Source organism: Heterocephalus glaber, unplaced genomic scaffold, assembly GCF_053883595.1.
Source record: "Heterocephalus glaber isolate CG9 unplaced genomic scaffold, H.glaber_assembly_v1.0 deba00001788, whole genome shotgun sequence".
NCBI classification, from domain to species: domain Eukaryota; kingdom Metazoa; phylum Chordata; class Mammalia; order Rodentia; family Bathyergidae; genus Heterocephalus; species Heterocephalus glaber.
Genome location: NW_028258471.1, coordinates 513,580 through 537,276, shown reverse-complemented (window position 1 = coordinate 537,276; position 23,697 = coordinate 513,580). Strand labels below are relative to the sequence as shown.

General features: G+C 37.2%; 1 protein-coding gene across 1 annotated transcript in view; it reads left to right on the top strand.

Annotated features, from left to right (window-relative positions):
• Ankrd31 (ankyrin repeat domain 31) overlaps positions 1–23,697 on the top strand; it is a 257,731-nt gene that overhangs the window by 13,116 nt on the left and 220,918 nt on the right. Inside the window, exons 2-5 of the mRNA XM_021252381.2 lie at positions 3,662–3,735; positions 9,951–10,060; positions 18,796–18,836; positions 22,181–22,257. Of these exons, the coding sequence (XP_021108040.1) occupies positions 3,662–3,735; positions 9,951–10,060; positions 18,796–18,836; positions 22,181–22,257 (302 nt within the window). The remainder of the gene's footprint in view (positions 1–3,661; positions 3,736–9,950; positions 10,061–18,795; positions 18,837–22,180; positions 22,258–23,697) is intronic.

Genomic DNA, 23,697 nt, shown 5'->3' with positions numbered 1-23,697 from the left:
CCAAATATAAAGACCCAATTCAAAAATGGACATCTGAAATGAACAGACATTTCTTAGGCAAAGAAGTAAAAGCAGCAAATAAACATATGAAAAAATGTTCAACACCACTGGTCATTCGAGAGATGCAAATGAAAATAGTGCTGAGATTCTACCTCACCCCAGAAAGAATGGCTGCTATCAAGAAATCAACCAATAACAAATGCTGGCAGGGTTGTGGGGAGAAAAGAACCCTTCTTCAATGTTAGTGGGAGTGCAGACTGGTGCAACCACTGTGGAAATCAATATGGAGATATCTCAAACAACCAGAATTGGAAGTCCCATTTGACCCAGCTTTTCCTCTGCTGAGTATCTTCCCCAAAGAATTAAAAGAATCATACCACAGTGATATATACTCACCCATGTTTATACTGGCACAGCTTGTAATAGCTAAATCTTGGAAACAGCCCAATTGCCCATCAACTGGAGACTGGATAAAAAAGATGTGGGTTTTTTATAAAATGGAGTACTACTCAACCATAAAGAACGAGAAACTAGAGACATTTATAGCTAAGTGGATGCACACTGAGGTGATACTCTTAAGTGAAATAAATAGGACACACGTGTAAATACCAAATAGTTTCTCTGGTGTGAAAAACGAAAAGTGTAAATAAGGATCAAAATGTATAATTGATATTATAAAATAAGAAGAAAATGTCCAAAGGAATAGGGGAAATGGGAGAGGTAGGGGAAAGGAAAGAAGCAAAAAGAAAAAATATGAGAAAAAGAAAAAAATGGAAACAAATTATTTCTAAATAGGGAAGGATAGCGGGGGTGAAGGGAGGGGTGAGGAATGGGGAAGAAATAACCAAGATACATCATGTAAAGGTTTGAGATCCCAATGATGAATGTAACTATATTGTATACCGAAAATATACAATAAATAAACTTAATAAAAAAAACCAATTCCCTATGTGGGAAACTATAGGAAAAGCAACTCAGTTTTATCAAATAAATTGCAAGGAAGAGGGAAGGAAAGGTAACACATTTTTAGAGACTTAAAAGATATAAAAATCAAGTGTAAGTGTATGCCTTGGATCATGAATTGAATAAAATAATTGTAAGGAGAGAAAAACAGAAATATGGATTTTCTTTTTTCATATGCAGTTCATTTTTTACTTTTCTATTGCTGTGTAACAACTTATTTTTAAATTCAGTTTCTTAAGCCAATAAGCACATTATCTTGTATTTTCTTTGGGTTAAGGATCCAGGCATGGCTTGAGTTATCTGGCTCAGGATATCTCATCTCTCAAAGGTTGTATTCAAGATATTAGTCAGTGCTGAATTCATCTCCAGGCTTCACCAAGGTGGATCCACTTCCCATGTGGTAGTTGTAGGATTTAGTTCTTGCTGACTGTTGTACCGAGGATTTAGTTTATCTCTGGCTGTTGAGGCTCTTGAGCTTCTATACACAGCTTGTATACTTTTTGTGTATACTTTTCCATAGGACAGTTCACAAAGTGGCAAGCTGGCATCATCAGAAGAAAAAATTGAGAGAGTAAGAGGGAGAAAAAGATAGAAGCTGATGTCTTTTTGTGATATAGTCTCAGAAGTAATATCCCACCATATTTGCTGTGTTCTGTTTATTAGAGATATCAGTGGATACAGCCCATACTCAAGGGTATACATACCAGGAGTTATTTTAGAAGCTGCTTGCCAAAGACTAAATTTAATATTATTAAGGGATTATTGACTTTTAGGTGTAATAAAATATGATTATTTTGAAAGATTTGATGGTTATATTGCAAAACAGTTTTATATTTTAGAGTTATACCAACATATTTCCACATAAAATGAAATAATGTCCAAGATTGGCTTTAAAATAATTCAGTGAGAGACCAGCAGGAGGCAGAGTAGGTGCAGATATTTGAAATTTTCCATAAAAATCATGAAAAGAAATATGAATAGGTAAATAAAAATTCTCAGCTCCAAAGTATGTATTACTTAGTATAGATGATTCATTTTTACATTTTGGATTCTGGAAAATCATTTATATTTTCATTGTAAAATTTGCATAAAATTTACTATTTTAACCATTTTTAAGTGTACAGTTTAGTGGCATTAAAGACATTCACATTGTTCTGCAGCCATTACCACTATCTCCAGAACCTTTTCACCATCCCAAACTCTGTGTTTACTAAACTATGAGGAGTCACTCCCTTATACCTTTGCCTATGGTATCCCCTACTTTACCTTCTGTCTCTATGAATTTGATTAGTCTACGTATGTCCGATGAATGGAATCATGCAGTATTTCTCCGTTTATGCCTAGCTTATTTCACTTAGCATAAGGTTCATCCATGTTGTAGCATGTATCTCTATTTCTTTTCTTTTTTTTTTTTTTTTGGTACCAGGGATTGAACTCGATACCTTGCACTTGCAAGGCAGGTGGCAGAACCACTGAGCTAAATCCCCGGCCCTATCTGTATTTCTTTTTAAGGCAGAATAATTTTGCATTGTATTGGCCGGGGATTTAGCTCAGTGGTTTTGCCGCTTGCTGCGCAAGCACAAGGACCTGAGCTTGATCCCCGGTACCAAAAAGAAAAAAAATTGCATTGTACATATATATCATATTTATCCATGTGTCCATTGGTGGACTTTTGGTTTGTTTTCACCGTTTGGCTGTTGGGAATAATTCTATGAACATAGGTTTACAAATTCTGTTCAACTCCCTGCTTTCAATTCTTTTGTGTATATACCCAGAAGTGGGATTACTAATTCAAATGGCAGCTCTGGTTAATTTTTTGAGAAACAGCCATAAATTTTTTTAACACCATTTTACATTCCTACCAGCCATGATATGTGTTCCAGTTTTTTTATATCCTTACTGAAACTTGTTTTTCTATTTTTTAAAAAATTAAAAAAATTCATAATAGTCATCTTAATGCATGGGAAATGTTATCTAATTGTGGTTTTTATTTATGTTTCTCTAATGATTAGTGATGTTGAGCGTCTTTCCATGTATTTACTGGCCATTTTCACTTCCTCTTTGCAGAAATGTCTATTCAAGTCCTTTGCCTATTTTCTAAACAGAAAGATAAAAAGTCTGTTGGGTGGCATATTCATCACAGAGAATCATTGCTATTTCTTAGTTCTGTATCCCTCATTGGATATGAAAAGCCTTGTGAGGGCCAAGACAGTGTTTCTTCTGTCACTTTGGTGTTGCCTTCAACGTAATGATAAGTAAATTTTTAAAAATTAAAGGAATTCTGTTTGTTCTTATATGTTACAAAAATATATACTCAGCTTTAGTCCTGGGATTTTAAGCTAAGTTTTCTGTGGTAAAGAGAAATACAAAGGAAAAAACCACCGCCACTAGTCCCTCAGATAATCTCATTTCATCTCTATTAAACAAAATTAAGGATATTTTATCCTTATCTTCAAATACTAAAAACTAGTAACAGAATACTTAGAAAAATGAATATAATTTATATTAATGAGTTTTTTCTTAGATAAGTTTTTAATTAAAGTACATTTCTGAAATAATACTTTTAAATAGAAATATTAATAGTGATGTAACTAAGAATTTCAGAAAGTCAAGGAATAATAAAAAATGACACTTAAAATGTTAGTTTTTGTTTCTGAAACCTGATAGCAATCTGTGCCCTTTTTTTTGTATTTGAAAGGTTGCTGTTTGATCAAGACAAATCTCTTACATCTGAGTTTTATCTTCAGCCTGGTATAAGTGCTATGTGCAAAGGTGAGAATGATTCTCTTCACTATTCAATTTTTATTTCTATTGGTGCTTGTTTGCAGTACATAATAATTACATTTGTCATAGGAAGTTGGTTACATGTACATTACATTTTAATTCTTTTTATATCCCCTTCCCCTCCTTATAAATATCTTTCTTCATAATTGGTATCATGCTACATATGTTTCTTTCTTTGACTATATTCATCTAGTGTGATTTTTTGTTTGTTTGTTTTTATTTTAAATGAGTTTATTTAAACAAGATGCCTGACTTGAAAGGAAAGCTAGTATTTTTAAAAGGATAACTTAGTCCTACTTAATGAAAGATTGCCCTATATAAAATAGCTACATACAAAAAGTTATAAAATTATTCTTGGTTTTAGAATGACAAATGAAAAACATCAAAATTCTCCAATCAAACAGGGGTACAATAATTTTTATGGATTTTTTTGGTTAAAATGGTGAAAACAGATTAACTTACTAAAATATAAAAATGGAGTAACATGCCACTAACTTAGGAGAAAGTGAGTTTTTTTTTTTTACAAAACTAGTACTTTTTCCCATCCTATCAGTGGTAGGTAGGGTGGAGTTTCAACTTGATTGGCTTTGGGATCCATCTAGGTAGAAATTGGTGGAACTGGCTTCTAGGTTTGTCTGGGTGAATCATGGAGGCATTGCCTTGGGGTCTGTGTCTAATTCCTCTATGGCTTAGCCTATTGATGAATTCATAGATGAATGGGCTCTTAGGAAGTGGTGTCTAGTTGAAGGAAGTAGGTCATGGGGTCATGACCGTGGGGTTTAGATCTGATCCCTGATCCTTCTGCTCTGGTACTCTTTCCCTGCTCTGCTTCTCAGCCACAATGAACTGAGCAGCTTTGCTCTGCCACACCCTTTGGCTGTGATGTCTCAGTCTTGGAGCCAGCCAATTATGGACTAAAACCATGAGCAAATTAAATCTTTCATACTTTAAGTTGTAGGTGTTGGGTATTGTATCTTAGTGATGAGAAATCTGACTAGTACCAAAAAGTGGTGCCCACAGTGGGGTCATTGCTGTGGCTATACTTGATCATGTGTTTTAGAAACCTTTGGAACTAGTTTGCTGGAGGAGTTGGGAAAGGTTTGGAGATGTGAGCTAGAGAAACTATACAATGCTGTAAATAGAGTCTGATGGGTGATTCTGATCAGAGATCAGAACACAAGAATTCTAATAGGAATGTAGACAGTAAAAGTCAGGCTCAAGCAGTTTCAGTTGGGATAGGAGGCCATGTATATTGCTCTGTCGCAGAAAATTTGTCTACATTTTTCCCCATGTTCTGAGACTTTGTGGGAGACTGAGATGAATGAAGAGCAGTGGCTTAATTAATCTGAGTGAGGAAATTTCAAACCTAATATTCAAACTGTGGCATAAGTACTGGCTGCTTTTATCCTTCTTTGTAGTGAGAATCAAGGCAAAATGAAGAGCAGAAAAAATTGAAACACTTAAATTTTGGCTCAGAAGGAACCATGAATAAAGTTGAGATCAAAAGAAGCATGGCTGCTGAAGACATTAGTACCATTAAAAAGAAACCAAGGCTTTGTACAAGGACCAGAAGAAAGATGCCTTGAGTGTATCTCAGGAATCAGAAAGCCTCCACCTATTGCAGGCTCAGGATGTAACAGTGTCAACCTTTCTTAAGAAAAAAAGAGTCCCTGGGACGCCTGCTCAGAAGAAGAAGGGCCCCATAAGTTATTGGTTCCCTGGGAGTCATTTCACTGAGCTGTCATCCAGGCACTTAGAGGCCACTGTAGCTATGGTCCAAAGGCGCCTCAGTACTGCTTCAGCTGACAGTACAGCTTGCCATTGTCCACATGATGTTAATTTTACTGGCTTGTTGAGTCCGGAAGGCTTTCATTCAGATTTGAAAGGAAGAACTCGCTGGAAGCAGCCTGTGAGAAGGTAGTGCATAAAGCTATGGAATGCAACCAGTGGTGCAGTGGAGACCTCAGGAAGTTGGATATGCCAGAAACATGAGAAGCTGCATGCTGTGAAGAGAGTCACCCCAAGAGAGAGGCCATGTGTGCACCAACTGGGAAGGCTTCAGGGATCAGGCGCCTGAGCCCTTTGGAACTCACATTTTACCACTGTATGCCCTGGATGCCAGATGTGGAGCTACAGCACTTAATGTTTGCCCTGCTGGGTTTCAGTGTTGCTTTGGTCTGATTCTTTTCTATCCACCTATTCATCCCTTTTGGAATGGGAATGTTTACCCTGTGCCATTGTATCTTGGGCTTATGTAACTTGTTTTGGATTCTACATAAGTTCAGGGCTAAGAGTTTGCCTTGAATCTCAGAAGAGATTGGAGTTTTGGAAAAGGTTGGAACTATTGACCCTTTGGTGAAGGGATTATTGCTTTTCTAGTTGTATGCAGGACAGTTGTGTTTTGTTAGGTGGAATTATGAATTTACCATTGTCTTTATTTGGAGCTTAGATATGGTTTGAGATGTGTTTGTGTACCAGATTGAAAAAGGATGAAATGTGGCAGTTAGGGTTGAGTTTCAACTTGGTGTCTTAGTTACTTTCTTCATTGCTTGGGCAAAATACTGAACACTCATAGCTTAAAGGAGGAGGTTTAGTTTGGCTCATGTTTTAGAAGTTTCAGTCCACTATCGGCAGGTTGAAATGCAGAAAGCAGCATGGTGGAAGGGCTGGCTGAGGATGAAAACTGCTCATGTCATGGCAGCCTAGAATCAGAGAGAAAGGAGCCAGGGAGGGAGGTATACCATCCCCCAGTAACTTGCCTTTTCTGGCTTTCAGCAACACACTCAGCTGCTAAACTCACCACTAGATGATTCCACTGATGAGTACAGCACACCCATGAATCAGACACCTTCCACAAGCTGCACCTATGAGTGTGAGACCTTTGGGGGACATTCTTAATCTATACCATACAATTAGCTTTGGGATCTATCCTGCAGATTGGTGGAACCCACTTCTAGGTGTGTTGGGATGGGTCTTATTAAGTGTGGCCTTGGGGTCTGTGTCTGGTTCCTCACCCCTTCTGCTCTGGCACTCACCCAGGTCTTCTTCCAGAATGCCAAGAACTAAGCACTTTTGTTCTGCCACACCCTTCTGCCATGATGCCGTTGATTGGAGCCAGCCCATCATAAGTTGTGGGTGTTGGGTATTAGATCTTAATGATGAGAAAGCTGCCTAATACACCAATTCCATCTGTTTTTTATCAAAGTACACATTGGCTATTTAGTTAAGAAAAACATTATGCTTCTGTATAGGCATCAGTTACTTTATATACAGTAAAGGATTGGAGAAGGGGAAAATGAAAACCAAATTTTAAAGAAAATTATAATGTAATTGTCAGGATGTGGTGCAACAAAATTGCTTTTTTTGAGGGGGAGCTATTAAGGATTAGACCCAGGGTCTTTGCACTGAGCCATATCACCAACTCTTTTTTTTTCTAGAATTAATTAATTTTTGTTTTTTTGAGATACGGTCTGACTTTGTAGCTCAGGCTGGCCTCAAACTCACAGCAATCCTCCTGCTTTAGTCTGCTTGGATTACTGGTGTGTGCCACCATGCCTGGCATTTGAGGCACAGTCTCACTAAGTTGCCCAGGCGGGGCTTGAACTCACCCTCTTCCTGCCTCAGCCTCCCAGAGTGCTGGGATTACAGGCATACACCACCACACCCAGCCAAATTGTTGTTTTTTAAAAAAATTAACTTTATTGATACATTTTAGGTATGCAATATAATGACATTCATCATTGGAAATTTGCACCTTTACATAATCTCTCTTGGTTCTTACTTTTTCCCCCTTCTCCTGCCCTCCCTTCAACCCCTCCATCCCTCCCTATTTACAAAGATTTTGTTTTCATTTTCTCATATTAATTCCATTCCCTTCTTTCCTTTCCTCTACCCCTCCCATTTCCCCTTCCCCTTTGCCCCCTTTTTCCCTATTTCACATTATCTATTATACCTTTTAGTCCTTATTTACACTTTCAGTTTCTTACACTAGAGAAACTATTCGGTATTTACACATGTGTGTCCTATTTATTTCACTTAAGAGTATGGCCCCAATGTGCATCCATTTAGCTATAAATGTCTCTAATTTCTCATTTTTTATGGCTGAGTAGTACTCCACCAAATTGTTGCTTTTTAATTGAGAAGTACATTCTTAGTCTGTAAGAGTAGTGTTGTATAGTAAAGTAGCAAGTTTTCTTTTAAGTAAACTCTTCCTGTCTGCCACTGATATTCAGTTGCATCTTTATCCTCCACTTGTACCAGTCCAGGTGTGCCTCTTTCATTAAATGGGTGTTTGAATGTCTACCCTGTTCAGAATAGGTTTTCATGAATTTACTAGGTCAGGTATACTTTAAGCTGCATCACAGAACCATCCTGTTCCACCAGCATCAAATTAGTAAGATTGTGGTTCTTACTCATGACGCCTTCCTTGGGCTTTTTTTGCCATGGCAAATGGCATATTCTCCCCAGTTGCTGCTGTATAAAAAAGGTACCAGGGCCAGGGATTTAGCCTAGTGGTTCTGCCGCCTGCCTCGCAAGTGCAAGGTCCCGAGTTTGTTCCCCGGCCCCCCCACCCCCCCAAAAAAGGTACCATTTCTGCCATGAAGGACCAAAGGAGTCTACCTCAACTTTTAAAATGGATTGTACCAGCCTATGATTGTACCTTATTTAATGAATTAATGATATTTATGTGTTTCCCAAATATCTCTATCCTAATACTTGTACTGTTGCTTACTTTTCTGATTATTATCATCGAATAACCATCTGAAAGATTTGCTGTTAAGGGGTATAAGCATGGCAGCTTTTAATATATATGGCCCCTAAAACGATGGCTTTTGATTCCCTATGTCCAACACCAGACATATTCATGTCTATCAATATATTATTTATAGTTTTTTGTATTTCAATTGCCTACATCTTTCCTAAGTATTTTCACTTTATTATTGATTTATAGGATCATTTTATGTATTAAAGATAGCAAACTTGTGTCATGGTTTATTGTAGACACAGTAATTTCCTGGTTATCTTTTAATGTTATGCATGGTATATTTTATTGTGAAGAAATTTTAAGTATTTACATAGTCTAATCTGTTTGTCTTCTCTCTGAAGTTCCCTTGGTTTTTGTCAAACAAAACTATTTTACCCACTTCAGAAACATAAAGTATGTTTTTATTTTTATTTTCATTTATTATACTTATACATTTTACATTTATATCTTCAATGTGTTTGAAATAGTTTGGCATATGGGAAAGGCAAGGCAATGGTTAATCAGTTACTTCAGTATTACTGAGTAATCCATAATCTGTCTAAAATCCCATTGTTGTCATACATTACATTCTCAGATGCACACACACATGTAAACACACTTGTTTTCCGAGTTATGGAAGCTGGGAAGTGCAAGATCAAGGTGCTGCTGAGAGTTTCAGTTCTTTTTTTGTTTTGTTTTGTTTTGTTTTTGTTTTTTATTTTTGTACCAGGGATTGGACTTGGGACCTTGCACTTGCAAGGCCAGGCTACAGAACCACTGAGCTAAATCTCTGGCCCAGTTCTTTTTTTTTTGTTTGCTTTTTATTGAAACAGAGTCTCACTCTGTAGTTCGGGCTGGCCTTGAACTCACTGTGTAGCCCAAGCTGGCCTCAAACTTGCCAAGATCCTCCTGCCTCAGCCTCCCAAGTGCTAGGATTACAGGCACGCACCACCACACCCAGTTCAAGATTGAATTCCTTTTGTTTTTTTGGTACCAGGGATTGAACTCAGGACCTTGCACTTGTGAGGCAGGCGGCAGAACCACTGAGCTAAATCCCCAGCCCCTCAAGATTCAATTCTTGATGATGACCTTTCTGGTTTGCACACAACTGCCATATTGCTGTACGCTCACATGATCTCTTCTTTGTGCTAACAAGAGAGAGAGCTCTAGCCTTTTCTTTTCATAAGGATACTAGTCCCATTATGAGGGCTCCATTCTCATGAACTCATCTAAACACAATTACCTCTTCAGCCCCTACAGAATTTTTTTGTGTGTGTGTGATACTCAGGATTGAACCAGGAGGCACTTTACCACCAGCTAATATTACAGGCATGCTTCATTGCACCCAGCTACAAAACAATTTTTAATGACATTTTGCATTGCCATTTGAGTGTCACTGAGTCATTGTAAAAGCCCATCAATAAAACTAGTGCAAGTTTATGATTATATTTCATTCTAGGCACACCTTCTCCTGAGATTCAACTTGGATGCAAACTCAGAGAGGACTCACAAGAACAAATTAATAAAAGTAAAATGATGCCCATTCTTAGTGAGGATTCAGGATTACAGGTATGTAGCATGTTGGCTGAATAAGTATAAAAAACCAGAAATGGTGTTTCTCAATGTGGCAAATTATTAATGATAATTCTTTTTGTCTAGTATTTTTTTTCTTGTCAGTTTTTTACCTCTGTTTCTTTGCTTTACCTTGATAAAGGCTAGTTGTTTTAAAATACCTCCCTCCCGAATGGCTTTCTTTTTCTGGTTGAGTTGTGAAAAGGAAAAGAACAGAGGTTAAAATATTATATGATAATTGTGGTTTTCATCCTCATTTTATGTCAGAAATCATCTTAAATTTGTGAAGAAGACAAAGCTGTGTGGTATAATTTGAGATGTGGGCCACTAAGTTGTGTGAGTATGTGTGAATATAGATACACACATGACTTAAAAATTTTTGTTTCTTTTAAATGCAAACACTATAGAGAAAAGTAAGATATGTTACATATGCCAGTTAGCACTTTAGCATAATTTTGTTAGCCATCCAGAGATATGTACTTAACAAAACTGAGAGCAGTTCCATAGAGTGACTCTGAGAGACTATTTAATATCATAGCCAGGAAGGTTTATCACATGGGTATCTCTGATAAAAAGGAAAAATTCACCAAGTTTAAAAAAACCTGATATTTATATTTGGCTTCTAATAGTATGTTTTGCAACTCTGTGAAGATAAATATAACATTTTCCCTCTGTCTTCAGTTACTGTATCAGTCAGTATAGGCCACCTATAGAGTCAGGTGTAGAGGAATGCAAGAAAGCCATCTGTGCACTGGAGAGCTGAAGGATCCAGTCAAAAGTGTAGGCCTGCAGCTCACTTCAGAGTCCTGTGTGAGTCTGTATCAGGAAGCCAAAGGATCTATGCTGAAAGGTAGAAGAGTCCAGGCTGAAAGCCCGCCTATAAGTGGACGTCCAAAGGAAGTGGCAAAGACAGGCGTTCCTCCAAAGAAATAGAAGCAAGACTTCTTTCCTTTTTTATTCCATCCAGGATACAAGCCTTTTGGTTAGTGCCACTCATACCCCAGGGTGGCTCTTCCCTTTTTAGTAAATCCATTCAGTCATGCTCTCAACTATGCTAAACCAATCAGCTAGGTGGTCTTTCTTTTTAATTCATGTTGACACCACAGTTAATTATCACAATAACTAAAATGAGAAACATTTTTCCATGTGTTTTATAAGCATTTGCCATGTAATTATTGTACCATGCTCTCAGTTGCCCCTCAGAAAATGGTTCTGAATACTGTCAAACTGCTTTGGGTTACTTTTTTAAAATAAGGATTCCCAGATCTGTACTTGGATAGAACCTAGGAATGTCCATTTTTTGAAATCCTCCCAAGTAATTTCTAGTGATGGGTCAGTGGGAACAATTGTCTGGATTATTGAAGAGTTAATGAATTTATCAAGACAACTTGAAGAGTAATGTGTCTTTCAGAAGTTTATCAGCAGATAGTAGATAAGTTATCTGGTGTGTTATGGCTAGTATCTAGATGTCCCCCCAATGCCTCATGGGCTCATAGGTGTGGCTTTTGGGAGGTGGCTAGATCCAGGTTATATATTTTAGTATATGTGCTGCCAAAATGAGCACAATCCAGGGTATATAAATTGGTTTAGCACAGTTCTGATCTGGGTGTGGCTAATGGAAGGCCCAACCTGGATGTGGGTGGCACCAATCAATAGGCTTGTAGATTGAATGGAATATAAGGGACCGAAAAGAAGGCAGACTGCTGCTTGCTGCTTCCTACCTAACCTATAGTAGATTGTTTCCCCCCTGTGATGCCCCTCTGACATGCCACCCTGCCTTGGAGTCAGCCAACTATGGACTAAAAACTCTACAAACTGTGAGCTAAAATAAACTTTTCTTCCTTTAACTTGTAGGTGTTGGGGGTATTTTGTCCCAGCAATGAAGAAATAACTAAGAATGGTGATTATGGGTTTGTTGTAAAATTAGAATGAGAAGTATAAATGAAGCACTTAAAGTTTGTCCCTCTTTTTTTTCACTTTCATTGGGAAACTAGATACATCATTTAACTTTCCCTTATACCCCTGTTTTCTTTTCTGGCTACAGTAAAAATTAGTGTAATAGTGTTTAAACATCTGTAACAAATTTTAGTATTATTTTCTAAATTGACATGTTGTTACTTTCACCCACGTTTTACTTTTATTTATGACAATAAACCCTTTGAAGTTTATATGAGAGATATTGATCTTATCAGCTATGGAAGTGGAAAACTCTGAGATGGCACTTTTTCAACAGTTATTTGAAGGAAAAGATACATCTTTATAACAAACCAGATTTCTAAATAAATTCAGTTACTAAGATTTGTAAGTAAATTCTGCCTAACTACTTAGATACCAAATGACATTTCAACCTCAAAATAAAGCATTTTTAGAAATAATGTGCCATTTTAAGTAAGGATAAATAAGAAGAAATTGGGGATCTTTGGCTTGATGTATACTATGCTAATGTCTTAAAATTCAGGAAAATGAATTTCATATTCATTATTTTATTTTGGGGATCTTGCAATACCTTTTCTAGTTTTTTTTACATGTGCTATATATAGCAAACAGTTTTAAAATTTTATGTGGATAAATTTAATTTTCTTTGCAGAGTTTAATGATATGTCTGGACAGATAATTGGAAACATTGAATCTATCAAAATAGTGTATGTGATGGTTAATTTTTTGTGTCAACTTGGCTCAGCTATGGGATATCCAGATAATGTTTATACAGATAAACATTCTGTAAGGATGTTTTGGATGAGATTAACATTTAAATCAGTGGTTTTGAGTAAAACAGATTGCCCTCCATCTTGTGGATGGGCTTCATCCAATGTGTTGAAGGCCTGAATTGAACAAAAAGACTTGCTTCTTCCAGGGAGAGAGAATTTTTTTGAAAACTGCCTTTATACCTCATCTGAATCATCAGCTCTTCTGGGTATTTTTGAATGCTGGTCTTCAAGCTTCATCTATCATCAGCTATTCTAGTTCTGTCTGTCAACCTTGAGATTGTAATGCACCTTTGGCTCTGTGGATCTCGAACCTAACAGCTTACATGGCAGATTTGGGCTTAGAATCCATAATTGCAAGAGCCATTGCCTTATAATAAATCTCTTTTTTTGGGCCAGAGGTTTAGCTCAGTGATGCCGGTACCTGCCCGGCAAGCGCAAGGTCCTGAGTTCTATCCCCAGTTCTGCAAAAAAAAACAAAAACAAAAAAAGAAACAAAAACTTTTTCTGTATATACATATCCTGTTGGTTTTGTTTCTGTGGAGAACCCTTAATAAAAGTAGATATTTCTGGTCCTATAATCAAAGATTATCTAAAAGATAATTGTTTGGCAGGGAATAATGATTATTCAGTCCTGCAGTAATTACGAGCAGGCCATTTCTTCCACCTTATACTCTCTGAAACTCTGAAATACAGGACTTTTTTTTACCTGAGAGATGTGAATCCAGGTTGAATTCTTTCTCTTTCTGGAGCCTCTTTTATTCACCCTTATTAGTTGTGAGGTTGGAATCACTTACAATAAACATTAAAGGAAACATGAAAAGGATAATCAGCAACCACAGACTTGTTTGATTAGTGTGTAATGGAAGAAGGATCAAGGTTAGAGAGGCCAGAGTTTGTGAAGAGCTCACATGTATATGCATAGCATATATCTTAACATACCTACTGGTATGAGTATCTTTATTTAGTTGTACTATCATGGCTAACTTGATGTCCTACATCAGTTCAAAATGTTTACCTTTAATGGTTATTTTGACTTTGGGGAAGAGCCAGAAGTTGCAAAGTGGCAGATCCAGTGAAGAAGGTGTGTAAAGACACACTGTAATGTTTCTGCAAGCCTCCCTTTCTGTTGAATGGCACTTGGCAGCAGCATTCACTTTATTTTGAGCACACCTTGTAAAGATATTTATCAGAGACCCCTTCAAAGGATCCTGATCTCCTGCTCAGTGCTATGACACAAGGCAAGAAGAAAGACTGATGCCGGGGATTTAGCTCAGTGGTTTTGCCGCCTGCTGCGCAAGCGCAAGGACCCGAGTTCGATCCCCGGTACAAAAAAAAAAGAAGAAAGACTCAGAGACAAAATTAAAATGAAACAGGGAACTGGGATGGTCAGAGCAGAGGAAGCAGCAAAGACACCGAACAGCCAGAACCACTGATATTTATTGGTTGTACAGTCATTCATTAAACTGGTGAGGGGGCTATATGTGGTTGCTAGGGATAAGTTGCTGACCCAGGCAAGGCTTGTAAAAGTATGAACAAAGCATTCTTGCATTGGGAACAGAACAAGTATAGATTGTGGTTAACAATTAACCTGTCTTTTCAGTTAAAGAAAGTTTCAATTCTGGGAATGGAGTTTGGGTATGAGTCATTCTGACCTAAGCTTTTATGTTATCCCATATCAGAGCCCCACAGCTTTATGGACCATATCTCTGACCTCTGCTGTGTCGACTGGTGAGAGGATAATTTCTAAAACGCATGCCACCACAATGCCCCTATAAGTCACATAGGCTTCAGTCAAACTTACTTTTTAAAACAAGCCAATTGTGAAGTTAACTCTTTACAGCCTGCACTGCTTAGAGCCTGCTTTGGGCATAATCAACAGGGTGGTCTCCCACAGATACTTATGAAAGAGGACTTCCAGAACTGCTTCAGAAAGTGGCAAGAACAGTGGAATAAGAGTGTTCAAAGTGAGAGGGTATATTTTGAGGGGAATTAATGGCATTGTGTCTTTTACTGAAATAATTTTTTAATCTAAACATGGCATTTTTTTTTTTGGTACCGGGGATCGAACTCAGGACCTTGTGCTTGCAAGGCAGGCAGTGGAACCACTGAGCTAAATCCCCAGCCCACACACCATATTTTTGATAGCCCTTGTAAACCCTGTTGGATTAATCTTTGGGAATTTCTAGGTTTATTTGATAAATTTCTTATCTGAGGGTCTCTTAAGTTTTGTGACATCTGAGAGTAACAGGAGTAACAGTTCTCTTAAAAGTGATGAAAGCTAGTATGCTTTGAAATTTTAAAATGGAAGCATTGGGCTGGGGATTTAGCTCAGTGGTTCCGGCGCCTGCCCTGCAAGTGCAGGGACCTGAGTTTGATCCCTGGTACCAAAAAAAATAAATAAATAAAATGGAAGCATTTTATCAGTGAATTTCACATTTTTTGGAAAGAGACACAACAACTTGAGATTTTTTGACATGATTTGAGAACTTGGCAAAATTAGTTTATCATTTAATGCTATTACCATTAAGGTGGTATAATATCTGATTCTTAGAAAAAGTATTAAACTTGACAAGAATGGCTCCTCAGAATTATGCGTCACGAAGAGAGGAAAAACTAAGAATAAAAAAGGAACACTTAACTTTCTCTTCACTTGAGTCACAACTTTTATAGAAAAGAGTTAAGACAAAGACCTAAGAGGCAAAAATAGACAACTCTTAGAAGAAAACGTAGGGGATAAGTATCATGACATTGAACTTGACAATGATTTATTTCTTCAATATAATACCACAAGCAGAGACAATAATAAAAGAATAGGTAAGTGAGACTTAATGAAAATGAAAAACTTTTGTGCACCAGAGGATTCTATCAAGAGAACAAAAATGTTTCCATGGTATAGGAGTAAATGTGTGCAAATATACCTGGTAAGAGATTGATATCCAGAAAAAGCATTTTTATAATGCACCACAAAAAACAAATCAACCAAAAAATGGACAAAGGAGTTCAATAGGTATTTAACCAGAGAAACCATACAAATGGCTAATAAACACAGGAAAAGATGCTCACCATATTTAATCATTAGGGAAATGTAAACAAAACCACATTAAGATAACATTTTGCACTTTTTTTTTTTAAGGATGACTTATTTAAAAAGGAACAGAACATAAGTGTTGGCAAGTGGGAGAAACACACTCAACCAATTTTAAAGAAGGTACTTGGAGACAAAGAATGCAGTGAAAGTGGAACTTTAATCTCAGTCTTGCAAGGCTGGATGTTCACCATACTGCAGGCACACTGGAAGGGTTACAAGCTTTTCATTCATAAAGCGCAGGTCTCTCCCCTAGTTCCTCATTAGCTGAGTACTAGTAGTGAACAATCTTCCCAGACATCTTCTAAATCCCCTTGTCTTCCCTTATCCCCTCCCCACCTTTACCTCCTTTGGCTAATGGTTGTATTTTTCAACAGAGGAGACTTTCTTGTTCGTTTTATCCCTACCCCATTATTCTCTCAAGGTGCGTGAACTATGCAGTTTTTCCCATCTGCAGTCTGATAGCTACTAATCATTTTTCACTCAGAGCTAACTATGTTGCCTTGAAAATGAACCAACCACATTAAGTTTCTTACAGCAAGGATGTGGTGAAATTGGAACCTTTGTGTTTCAGAGGTAGGAATGTAAAATGGTACAGCCATTGTGGAAAATATTATGACAGATTCCTCAAAATATTAAAATAGAATTACCATGTGACCCAGCAGCTCCATTTCTCAGTATATACTTGAAAGAAGTGAAAGCGTGGGCTTAAAGAAGTATCTCTACACTCATACACACAGCTGTATTATTCACAACAGCAATAAAAAGGGCAGAAATAATGCAAGGGTCCCTCAATGATGAATGGATAAATAAAAATGTAGTATATACCTGCAAAGGAAAATTATTTGGCCTATAAAAAAAAAGAAATACTAATACATGCTACATATGGTTGAATCTTGAAAATGCAGTTTTACCTCAGTTTGTGAACTTAATTTGTTCCACAATTCTGGAAAAGATGACCATGTTCATGTTCATGCAGGAAAGATGGCTGTGGTAATGTTCATCACTTGATGCAAAGTTCACAAACAAAATTTTGCCAAAAGCCTCTGTTTGCAAATCAAATTGTTTGCAAACAAAAGCATTCACAAACTGAGGTACCACTGTATGTACTATATGAAATAAGCTAATCAAAAAATGATGAAATAGCATATGATCATCTTACATCTATTTTGCTAAGGTTAGATTGCTCTTTGTTAACCAAATCAAAGGAGGCTATTTATTTTGGTAAAAAGGAGAAAGAATTTATTCAAAGCTACCTGCAAGGAGATGGAGGGGCCTCATTACCCAAATCACCATATCAAGGTATACAGGTGTGTTAAAGTCTTTTATAGCAAGGAACAGTAGAAGAGATGAGGAACAATCGGGGAGGGAAAACAGTGAAGCAGTAGATTTGTCCAAGCTTATTTCATCCCTTCCTGGACCCAGGTCTCCTCTTTTCCCTGTGGAAATGAAACTGGACTTTTGATACCACATGCTGGATCCAACAGATAGGCTCTTGTGTATGACAAGCAAGAAATTGCAAGTGTAGACCCAATGGTAAAAAGCAGCTACATTTGTTGAAAATAATGGGAAGATTTCCTCAGGGCAGGTCCATGCCAGCAGAAACAAAAAGGATGGCATGTACAGAAAAGTGGTATAAAGGGCAATAGAATAAAAAGCACAGCACACAGATAAGTCAGGCTTTTGGATTTTAAAAGATGTGGGTTCCTCTCATTGGGTGTCTAGGAAAGATTGACAGGAATGATTGCTGAGGTGTTTAGTCATCTCAGGGGCTTTCAGCCAGCATGCATGTCCCAGAGTTCACAGAATCTAATCAAATTACTTGTATGAGATGCAGTCTATATTAACTTTTAATAAGGTTAGAGTGGGGAAGGTTACTGAAGGTTAGGCGAGGAGACCTAACACATACGTCCCTGGAGCCTCAGAGATTTCCCCGTCTTTGTTATTGTACAGTAAGTCCCTGACTTATGAACATTCAGGTTGTGAACTTTCACAGATACGAATGGACCCTGCATTACAAACATTCATAGATGCAAAGAAATTTAGGAACCAGCTCATGTGTCTGCCAGACATTGTCACAGTTGTGCTGCCATGTGCTTACTTATATAGTGTAATGGTGTACAGTAATACAGTGCTCAGTTAGGGCCCAGGATGAAGATGAAGCAAGGAAGAGTATTGGTAATGTGGAGGGGACTGCTAGGAAGCACAAAGCAATGTACATTATATGTTTGTGTCAAAGATGTATAAGATTCACTTTGTTGGACTTAGGAACGAATCTGACTTACAAATGTCCCAGAATGGAACTCATTCATAAATTGGGGACTTAATGTATTTTCTGCTTCCTTCAAAACAATAGAAGGAAGATTGGCTCTGGGCTGTTGCCCAAATTCAGGTGGTAGAAGGGAGTGACCTTCCAGCCCCCATTGTGCTACCTGTACTACCAGATGTTGTCAGCACCAGCATATTCTGTCCATTCATCTGGGCTGAGGAGAAGTAGGCGGGACAGTTTATACCCGGTTTAAGGAAGTTTGAAGAAGCCACTTATCTCTAAAGGAAAAAAAAAAAATCTAGCTTTTAAAGTTTAATTTTTCCGTGCTGGTTACACTCATATAATATTCCTAGAGACACAACATAGAATGGTGGTTGCCATGGGTGAAAGGTAAAGGTAATGGGTATTTTATGTTTAACCTGTATTGAATTTCAGTTTGGGAAGATGGAAAAGTCCTGGAGATGAATCATGGTAATGGTTTCACAACAATGTGAATTAATGCAGTAAAACTGTACATTTAAAAATAGGTAAGATGCTAAGTTTTATGTATATTTTACTGTAACAAAGAAGCTAAGTGACACATGAATAATCTTAAATGTTAATTTTTTAGCCTGTTGCATTAGATTAGCATGTATTGATTGGAAAAACAAAAAACTGTTTTTCTTCCTAGCAACTTCAAGATGAAACAGCACAAAATCAAGGTGTGTTGCAGTAAGTACACACATTTTTGGCTTCATTACATTGTGAGGTTTTTTTGGTTATAAAATTATTGTCTATTTTTGAATACCTTTAGTAGCATAAGTATGTGTTGTTTTACAGATGTTCTAGATTAGTTTCATTCATAAGAAAGATTGAATCAGTAAGTTGATTCTGTCTATTAATATTACTGAAAGAACAAACTTAGAGTACAGCATAAAGGAAGAATTTGTAGAGTTTACTGAAATTAGACTTAGTGCACCCACTATATTTCAGGAGATTTTATTCTTTCAGTTCTTTTAAAAACAATGTTTTTCAAAGTATAGTCTAACATTCCCTGAGATTCTTTTAGAGCGCCTATTAGGTCTAAACTATTTTCATAATGATAGTAACATTATTTGTCTCTTTTCATGGTGTTTACCTTTGCACTGACGGTATAAAGCAATGATAGGTAAATTGCTGGAGCTTTACTAGGAATCAGGGCTGTGGCACCAAACAATACTAGCAGTCATCTTCTTCTTCACATGTACTGGCAGTTTAAAAAAAAAACAGTTTCACTTAAGGATGTGTTTGATAAAGCAGAAAAATTACTGGTTTTTCAATCATTCACTTTTGAGTATGTATCTTTTTAATATTGGGTGTGATGAAAAGGTCCTTTTGTTGTTAGCTTGAGGCCTAGCCTCCAGCTGATGTATCTCTGGCCACAGTTGTAGTGTGTTTTTACCTTTTGTCCTGACTTTCTCAGGGCTCAGCCCTGTCTGACTGCCTATTATATTTCTGTCTAACTTAGCTGTCTATAACATTTCCCCCTCTGAAGAGGTAATCCTGAACTGCTGTGAGGGGGCTACTTACGGCAGAAGGGGGTCATTGTTGTGATCAGTAGTCAAAGATACTTTCCAGAGGGTCTATCTAAAGGCCCTTGATAGACATCAGTTGTTCTTGTCATGGGTGGACCTATAGCTTTAAGTCTGGAGGAGACAAAACCAAAGAAACAGTTAAGTATACATGGAACAAACAATAAGATCAACAAGGCTATTATGAATACAACCAACAACTAGCTCTCCTATTTTCACCAGGAGAGCCAGTAATAGCCTCTCACAAAGAAGATAAGGAGAAGGCCCAGGGGATTTTAGAATCTGACATGGCCTTAACTTGTCCTTTCCTAAAAAGCCAAAGAGTTATTAGCAGAAGTATCAGGAGTGTATACACAACCTTTAGCTTTTAGAGTTGCATAAGTATCCCCTTGTGCTGCTGTCAGGATGTCTAATGCCATCCAATTTTGAAGGGTGTCTTATCAGATTAACTTCACTTCTTTATTTAGGAGAGAGAAACCAGTTGAGGTGTTGTTTAAGGCCCATTGAGTATAGTTAGTCAAGGCCTTGATATATTGTATGACATCTTTTAATCTTAGGGAAGGGACAAAGATAGAAGCCAAATGATTATACCAGTGAAACATACTTTTAGACCATTGATATAGACAGGGTAATTTTGCAGGTTTGTTGATATTTTAATACTCCTGCCTTGTAACCATGTATGTCTCTCTAGTTTTGGTTGTAAGAAGGTAGAGAATTTAGTGTTTTTGTTTTGGGGGGTTTTTTTGGTACCAGGGACCAAACTCGGGACCTTGCACTTGTGAGGCAGGTGGCAGAACCACTGAGCTAAATCCCTGGCCCCTGAAGGACAATTTTAAATGAAGAACTTAAAGGCTCTTATTGAGGTTTTACAGCTTTTATCATAGTTTTTTCTCATTGAACCATAACAGTGGTCAGCTACCAGTGTGGCTGGAAACTGCCAGAAGGGATCAGTGATTGGAGCCCCTTTTTATATCTAGCTTTTAGTACTGTGATATTGTTTTTATATCTCTTTTGGTTATACTTTTGTCCTGGGTGTTTAAGACCAAGTTAAAATGAGACCTGTGTTAATTAAAATTAACCTTTTGCTATCTATCAAGGTCAGGTAGGTCTCCTCAGGCATTACTTTTGGAACTATGTACAGAGCTGCTCAGCTCCTCTGACACAGTCATCTCAGGGGGATCATAACATGCATGTGTGTTCCAGAGTACACTCTGATTCAGTTACATACATGAGATGCAGTCCATATTTATGAACCTTTGACAAATGGGAAAAACTTACTGAATGTCAGGCCAAGAGCTCCAACAGGCTTGTCCTCTACTGGAGCCTCAGAGATTTCCTGGGTCTTGGTTATTTTCTTTTCTACTTCTCTCAGAACAATGGAAGGAGGATTGGGCCTGGGGTATTGCCCAAATTCAAGTGAGTGGAGGGGAGTAGCCTCCCACCCAGTTGTGCTACTTGTACTAATTGGATTTCATAACTTGTTTAATCATTCATCTCTAATTGGACATTTAGATTATGTGCAGTCTTGTCTACTATAAGTAACTATTTAAAATGATTTGGATAAAGCTTTGCTGTATTTTTAGACATATCTTAAATTGAAATTCAAGAAAAAAATTCTTTCATTGATTTATACTGTGCCTTTATTTTGTTTTCGATCAGCTTGTGGTTTTCAAAGAATCACATATTAGGAAATGGTCAATGTTGTTTCCTGTTTGCCTCAGAGGCAGATCATTCTGTGTGAGTGATTTCATTTCAATTTGCAAAATTAGTTACATTGATCACTTTTCGTTTTGGACAGAAGAGAATGCTCAGTTTATTATTCTTGCTTAGGATTTAGGTGTCTAAGACTAGTGCACAAAAAGCTATTTAAAAAAAAATAACGTGTCTTAATTGCATTAATGCAGTAAATTAGGCTGAAAAAATAGCTGATTGTCTTTCTTCAATAAACTTATAATTATCTAAAGATGGTGGATGAAAATTACAGATTAGGCATGACCCTTGTTTTGCTTTCAGCCTCTTTCTTTTTGTACTTGTGCCTTTTCTTTGCCTGCTGTGAAATACAATAATGATAAATTAATATCAGAAATTTCTTATTAGTGACTTTCACTTATATCTAAAACTATAATACTTATATACAAAACTGTGACAGCAAGCTGTGTTTGAAGATATGGATAGCCAATCTACATTATTCAGTACTATTTTCTCTTTGATCCCACTACTGCCTGACAGTCATTTTTAAATTTGCTTTGAGACATACAGCTTAGCTTGTTTCTACACTTGAATTCACCCATTCGTTTTTCAGCTATGTCTTTCATTTTTGCAGTCATTTGAATCATAATTGTTAACAAGTTGATACTAATCAACGTTCGAATGGTGTAGCCAAAAAAAAGGTCTGATTTGAAAAGGTCTTAAATTAAAAAGTGGTTTAAATTGTACTTCAATGAGAAGTAGTTTTTTTTCTTTCTATTTAACAGTTTATTTTTATTAATTATTTTGATTTTGTAGGACTAGAAAAAATTTTGCAATGTCCCCTGTGTCATTTCCTCAGGCTGGATTTTCATTGAACCAGCAAAACATTGGAGGTAAGTGTGTACAGTAGAGGTGTTTTAGGAGATGAAATAGGACCTCTAAATGATACAAGGGAAATATTATAACCCTCAACCTGTTTGATGTCTGATACGCTGAGTTCATGTTCTCTAAAATCGAAGAATGAATTCTGGAATAACAGAGTTAAGAATAGGAAAATATTTATTGAGAGGATAGCTCCTGAGGCAGGAAGGGTCCTGATTGGATAGCCAGGGACCCCACTTTATAGGGAAGTTTTATAGATCAAAACCCATGTGGGTACAATGTGGATTATAGCTATGATCAACCAATAACGTTACAAGTATAGCCACTTAGGTAATAGTGATCCAAAGGGAAAGCAAGTCATGTAGCAAGAATACATGGAAAGAACAAAGAACTTCTCAGGTAGGTGATGGATGTGGGGGTCTTGGTCACCCACTGAGGCAACTGATGCCTATCTAGACTTTACCAGACCAGATGTTATCACTTATCTCTTTCCTTGAGGAAGTATGTAGGCCTGGTCCTGTTGTTGTCATCTTGAGACCTAGTCTCCAGTTGATGTGTCTCTGGCCAGTTGTAGTCAGGACCTTTTGTCCTGACTTTCTGAGTGCTCAGCCTTGTCTGACTGCTTATAATATTTTACCTAACTTGGCTGTCTATAATAGAGATATGGAAAGAAAATTATTTTTGCATAAAAATAGATTAGCCAGACGTGAATTGGTTGTTTATTTATTAAGTAGGCTGGGCTACTGTACATTTAAAATATGAAATCAGTGTTGCTTTTGACCTTGGATTGTGCCACATGGAGTTACCCACGGGAGAAATAGGTCATTTGCAATCAGTACCTGCTACTCCAGATGTCTACTCTTTTCATTTGTGACTTAGGGGCTAAAATTTGAAAAAAAAAAAGTTTGTTTTCTCTGTTTATAACATTAATATGACTGTCATGCTCCTCTTGACTGGTAGTCACACAAGTCGTTTTTACCTTTGTTTTAGTTTTATTAGAGAAGCACTGCCTTTTCTTTGAGGTGTCCTGTAGTGGCTCCTGCAGAATGAGTTTTTGTGTCACAGTGTAGTAAATATTCATAGTTGTCAATGAAGCCTTGTATTATAAGGAAAGGGTGCCAGGACATGTTAAAAAATTGACAAACATAAAATTTTAAAAGCTCTACTTTCTGTTACCACTTTTGTCCATCATCATTCTTACACGCACTCCTAATTAGGCTTTTGGTGTGAGACAAGTTCTTGCTATGTAGTTTAGACTGGCCTTAAACTCACAGCAGTCTTCCTGCTGTAGCCTTCTGAGTACTTGGATGACAGGCATGTGCCACCACATCTGGCTTTTTTATTTTTTAACAAGTACTTATTGCACATACTATGAACCAGGTGTATGAGTACTATGGTTGTTTGAGTTCTAAATAAACCAGGGATTCTTAAAGGATAGCTGATCTGTCTTG